The sequence below is a fragment of the Emys orbicularis genome, chromosome 9 (genome assembly GCF_028017835.1).
Source record: "Emys orbicularis isolate rEmyOrb1 chromosome 9, rEmyOrb1.hap1, whole genome shotgun sequence".
Taxonomy (NCBI): Eukaryota; Metazoa; Chordata; order Testudines; family Emydidae; genus Emys; species Emys orbicularis.
Window position 1 is genome coordinate 106,580,864 of NC_088691.1, and position 6,085 is coordinate 106,586,948.

At 56.1% G+C, this 6,085-nt stretch overlaps 1 protein-coding gene across 1 annotated transcript; it reads left to right on the plus strand.

Annotated features, from left to right (window-relative positions):
* The first annotated feature begins 485 nt into the window (after nucleotides 1-485).
* Nucleotides 486-1,571, plus strand: FAM43A (family with sequence similarity 43 member A). Its single transcript, XM_065411250.1, has one exon. It carries the CDS (start codon nucleotides 486-488, stop codon nucleotides 1,569-1,571), a length of 1,086 nt encoding a protein of 361 aa, XP_065267322.1.
* The last annotated feature ends 4,514 nt before the right edge of the window (nucleotides 1,572-6,085 follow it).

Here is a 6,085-nt window from a genome sequence, read left to right on the forward strand (position 1 = left end):
CCCCGCGGACACACACCCCCGGCGCGGCCCCGTTAACTGGGACGTGGCTCCGGCGGAACCGCCGGCTGTGGTCGCTCCTGCCCCCGGCCAAGTGCCCCCCGCCGCCCGCAGGAGATCCGCGCCCCGGAGAGCGCCGCTCAGCCCGGCCTGTCGCTGCCCTGGCCGGGCCCGGAGCCGCGGGGAGGGCGGGCGGGCGGCTGCAGACGCGGCGCCGCTCTCCTCCCCCTGCTCTTCTCCGCCCCTCTCCAGCGCCGCCCCTGCCTGGCGCCAGCCTATATCTGCGGCGCAGCGGCCCCGGCCCGCCCGGCCAGGATGCCAGGCGGGAGGCAGGGGCGCGGAGCGGCGGCGCCTTTCCCGGGGGATGCGCGCCCGGCCGGCCGGTGACTGAGCGCGGCTCTGCCCGGCGGAGCGCCCTGGCCGCCCGCCCCTGCGCGCCTGGCCCAGGCCGTGCGCTGCGCGGGGCCCGCGGGCGGGCTGGCGGGGAGATGCTGCCGTGGCGGCGGAACAAGTTCGAGCTGCTGGCGGAGGAGCCGCGGCAGCCCAGCAAGCCCAAGGGCTACGCGGTGAGGCTGCACTGCTCCGCGCTCGGCTCGCTGGCCCGCGCCTGCCCCGAGGGCGCGCTGCACCGCGTGGGCAGCATGTTCCGCTCCAAGCGGCGCAAGTTCCGCGTCACCAGCGAGGACCCCACGTACACGGTGCTGTACCTGGGCAACGCGGCCACGCTGCAGGCCAAGGGCGAGGGCTGCACCGACCTGGCCGTGGGCAAGATCTGGGCCAAGAGCGAGGCGGGCCGGCAGGGCGCCAAGATGAAGCTGACCGTCGGCGCGCAGGGCATCCGCATGGCGCACGCCGAGGAGCGGGGCCCGCGCCGGCCGGGCCACCTCTACCTGCTGCACCGCGTCACCTACTGCGTGGCCGACCCGCGCCTGCCCCGCGTCTTCGCCTGGATCTACCGGCACGAGCTGAAGCACAAGGCGGTGATGCTGCGCTGCCACGCCGTGCTGGTCTCGCGGCCCGAGAAGGCGCGGGCCATGGCGCTGCTGCTCTACCAGACCTCGGCCGCGGCGCTGGCCGAGTTCCGCCGCCTGAAGAAGCGCGACGACGCGCGGCACCAGCAGCAGCAGCTGGTCGGGGAGCAGAGCATCCCGCTGGTGCCGCTGCGCAAGCTGCTGCCCGGGCGCAGCTGCTACAAGCCGCCGGTGGAGCGCAGCCGCAGCGCGCCCAAGCTGGGCTCCATCACCGAGGACCTGCTGGGCGAGGCGCAGGAGGAGCGCGCCCGGCCCTTCGAGTGCGAGGACATCCTGGAGGCGCCCGGCGGCGCCCCGCTGCTGCTGCGGGCGGGCCCCGGCCGCCTGGAGGGGCCGGAGTTGACCCAGCTCATCAGCGACCTGGGCGAGCTCAGCATCGGCAACGACCTGCAGGCGCTGCGGGCCGACCTGCGCGTCACCCGGCTGCTGTCCGGGGAGAGCACCGGCAGCGAGTCCTCCATCGAGAGCAGCGGCCAGGAGGGGGGCGCCGCGCCCTGCAACGGCCAGGAGGAGGGGGGCGGCCAGGAGCCTGAGACCGGCTGAGCCCCGCGGCCGGGGGACACCGCCTGCGCCCCAGCGGGGCTCTGGCTGAGCGTTGATCTCTCCGAGAAGCCGCCAGCGGACGCGCCGGGCTCCCTGCCCTTCCCCGCGCACCGGTACTGCCTGCCTGGGGGACGGAGGGGCTGGGGGAGCCGGTGGGGCTGCACGGAACGCTGCGGGGGCCTCTGGGCGGCCGGGTCCGCAGCCCCGGGGAGGCAGGAAAACAGAGACGCAAAGGGCAGCCTTTGTACAAGTCAAGGGGAGATACGTGCAATGCTTTACACAACCCTGTGCGCACACAAGATGAGATTCCCTGGGGGTCTGTCACTGGGCAGGTACCGGGCTCGCTTGGCCCCCTGTTCCAATTCGCCAGGGATCATGGCACAGGAGCAGCGTCTCAATTTCATTGGCAGTTTCCATCTCTTGTTAAAAAATATTTTTTCGTTTTCAAGTAGGACAGGAACAGTTTGGCTGTCTCGGTGCATGAGCTTTGGGTTGTTGACCAGAGACCCCTGAAGATCTGCCAAATTCTCCAAACAGCTGTCTTGAGGGAGAGATGTTGCAGTTTGTTTACAATGAAAAATTTAATATCTGAGAGGGAGTTTTCTTCCTTTTTATATATTTTAAAAAAAATTGTTCCATTCCATGCTGTTGTGTAAGATATTTTTGCACTGTGGTGAAATTTTTTTAGCCTTTTTTTTTTGTACCTGATTCCATGTTCTCCTATCTCAATGTTCTATTTCTTTTGCTATGCAAAAGAAAAATGTAAGTGTGGATGTTCACTTGTACATATCGAAAAAATGTATATTGAATACATTTTGTTATTTTTAAGGACACCACCGTTTCCGTTTGCACACAAGTGGAGATAATAAAGATGACAATAATTTAACAGAACTGGACCGGGTATGGCAATTTGGCATCTTTTGTGTCTTTTCTTGTAAAGAGCAGGGGGAAAGAATAAACTCCAAAATCAGACCAGTTTTCAGTATAGCTTTAGTACATTGGAGTGTAGAAAGTCAGTTAGGAGGTGTCAGCTAAGGCAATGCACTGTCATATAATGCACTCTGATGTGCGTTTTACCTGCCCATGCCCAGTATTTTAAAACGTGCTAATAATGGGAATGTGTATAAGGTCTGGTATCTGCAAAGATGGCTTCTCCTGATAGCTTTAATGCAGAAGGTTTAAGAGATGTTTCTAGCTTGTTTGAAGACTTGTCACTCTGGCTGGCATCAATCTGTTGTATGTGGGAGGCACTTTATCCATGTTTGCTCTGTGTCCCCTCCTAAACTCAGCAGGATGGGGATGGGAGGGACAGATTAGCAGGATGCTCCAACCCACAGGGGTCTAACAGATCAGAGGAACCAAAGTGGAGCTCTAAATGATCAGCAATGCTAACCTGGGCAAATGTCCAGGTGGCCTGGGTAACGTCCCCTGAGCTTGCAGAATGTTTTTTTGTTGTAAATTCCACACAGCTGTCCCTTGTTTAGGCTCCAGTTGCAAACCGTGGTGACTACTGCCAAAGCAGCAGGCTGCTGCGATCCCTCCCCTGATCCCCCAAACCCTTGCAGATTTCGTAACCTACCAGGAGATAAGCAGCGAAGTCAATTAGCCAGATCCCTCCAGAACTGCTGGGTTATTTTTAGCTGTAAATCTGTTTGTAAGCAGCAGCTCCCAAGGTAGGAGAGATCTTCCTGGTGTCATTTGTCCCAGAGTGAAGGTATCAATTAAAAGGTTAATTAGTAAGACATTTCCCTTGTATAAATATTTTCCACAGTGACTGTGCCCTAACTGAGGCAAATGCAGAAAAGCCAGTGATTAGAGGAGCAGGCTGGCAGTGTCCATGCCCATAAACTGCTGGGTACAGTCTGAAATCCATGTGCCAGGAGCCAGGCTGTGAGACTATTAATACCTGGTTAAAACACAGTGCAAAATCCTTAGCCACACTAGTGAGAGGTTTTTAAAAGGGCCTTGAAATGAGCCAGTCCTACAAAGGAGATCTGGTGAGCCTTGTTTGTGCAGGAAGAGATGATTTTTAATGATGGAGAGAGGGAGAGCGGCCGCAGATGTGAGATGTGGTAGTTGAACGAGTTTCCGTTGCTAAGGGATGGTGTGTGCTGATTGATTTAAGGTGACCAGATGTCCCGATTTCATAGGGACAGTCCCGATATTCAGGGCTTTGTCTTATATAGTCTCTTATTTCCCCCCCCACCCCCGTCCTGATTGTTCACATTTGCTTTCTGGTCACCCTAGATGGATTGTCCAATATGCAACTAATTTAAATGATTTTTAAAGGTATTTGAACATAATTGGATAAGATTATTTGGAGCTACATCTCCCTGTAAGGCCCAATCCTGCAGCCCTTAGTCAGGCAAAACTCCTGCATTTAATTTCCTCGGAGTGCTGCCTGAGTGAGGACTGCAGGGCTTGGACCGTACTTCCAGAGAGAGAAATCTGGGGTGAAACTGTTTAAAATTTAGGGAATCCGGGGAGGGGTTTGTGGGCCCTTCACTCCTGACAGCTGTTTTCGGGGGGGAGGGGCGGCTCTGAATTACAAGGGCATCCAAATACTTTTGAGAATGCCTCTTTGAAATCTGACATGGGAGGCTCCACTTCAAATCTCTCTCTCCCAGGGAGGACACCACTGCAGGAAGAGATTCGTGGGGCATGAAGTGAAAATCAGGGAGAATAATTTTGTATTGATTCATTCCAAATTTCTTAAACATAACCCTAGACACTCATCCTCTGCTGGGGGCTCCTGTCCTGTCAATGGCAAATCACGAAATAAACAAAGGACTCCCCATAAAATATATCCATCTCCGGCCCCCCAGCCCTTCTCAACAGCCTGAGAGAGGAGAGAAAAATGATGGGCTTTGCCCTGTTAAAGCAATAAGAATCTGTTTCTTATTAGGTCTGTACTAAGGAATGCTGGTTGAAGAGAGCTCGTTAATAGCCTGTTTTACCCGCCATCCAAACACCAACTGCAGGGAATGATAAAATCATGTTTACTTTTACATAATCTGTGTTTGCTTCACTGCGTTTCAGGCCACCAGCTCCATCAGCTCCTCTCCCCTCTGAAGAACAGCTTGTGCGTCTGCTGCAATAGGGAAACCTTTTAATCACATACTGGGCAGTGCTACTGCTGCTGTGGAAGCAAATCCACTCTGCAAGGCTAGCAGCACCAGAGGCACGACCCAGTTCACGCTGACCTGGATGGAAGGGCTCCCACTGATCTGGTTTCACTGGGAGCAGGAGCAGGCCCCGTGTGTGCACAGGAATCATTTGCACTAAACAGAAGGCCCCAGTTTGTTATTTTGCCTGTGTTAAAACAAGCTCATTAAAGCATTTTAACCGGATTTATTAAAACCTCACTTGTGACTGGAGCAAAGAAGCGAGCTGTGTGTGTGTAGATTTGCTGAACTCCTCCTCCGGTCTGAGGGTTCCTGAGCGGGAGTGAGTTGGAGTGAAGGCACTGTGAGGAGGTGGGCGCGTTTCCCACACAGCAGGTTTGAAGGAGCATCCCTGGAAGAAGGGCGGGGGGAGGGAAGGAAGAGCTGGCCCCTTTTTCTAGACCTGGTTGGCATAACAGCCTGAGCTGCTCGTTATTTTGCTGTGCACATACAGCCCTGGGAGTGTTGGAGTCCACTGTGCATGTGCTAATTTGCCAGGATCTCTAAGCAGATCAAAAGAATGTACCTAGCCCCTGGGGTGACACGTGTAAGGCCTGGGGTGAGCAGGTGGCTCCAAGTACTGGACATAGTCACAGGGCCAGGAGGCTGTTCCTGCCTCAGACAGGAGTCTGCACCTGCTTAGATCTTCAGTGACTGCCAGGGATCTGATCCTTACACCGCCTGCCCTCTGAGTTTTGACGCTCAGGCCCTGGTGCTTCAGTGGGTGTGCACTGTAGCACTCTGGCAGTGACAAGTTCTGGATACGCCCCCCTTCAGAGTCCTGAGAGACAAACAAACAACTCAGGAGCAGCACAAGAAAATAAACAAAAGAGAAAAGATGCAAACAGATAGTTCCATCCAGGACACTGGCTTCTCTTCCCTCAGTGGCTCCATCCCTGGCATGACTTGCAGAAACAGCGGGGTGGGGGTGGGCTACTCCTTAACCCCTTCCAGGCTGCTGCAGGGTTTATGCAGCCCAGCACTGACCAAACACTGGTGGTCTCTGGGCAGTTTTGGTGGGATAGGTGCCCCCAGCCACACACACCACCATCTCATTTGCATGCTTGTTCTCAGCCTCGGCAAGAAGCCAAGGACTGAAAGGGGCATGGAGGCTGGACTCTGCTGGTCCCCACAGGTCTGAGGTGAGGCATTTGGACAGGCAGGTGGGGGAGCATGAGCAGCCTCTGCTTGGGCTGTAGCAGGTCTGTCAGAAACCAGAGCCTGGCTTTTCATGGCTCAAGTACTGTTTGCCTGTACTTGCAAACACCTCTGCAATCCCAGCTGGTGACTCAGGCTCTGACGCTGCTTATGTGTGTGGGCTGCAAAGGGAGCCCACCGTTCCCTTAGATT

What these genes read in the sequence shown, in the direction of transcription:
- FAM43A (XM_065411250.1), top strand. Translation starts at nt 486, where the DNA reads ATGCTGCCGTGGCGGCGGAACAAGTTCGAGCTGCTGGCGGAGGAGCCG.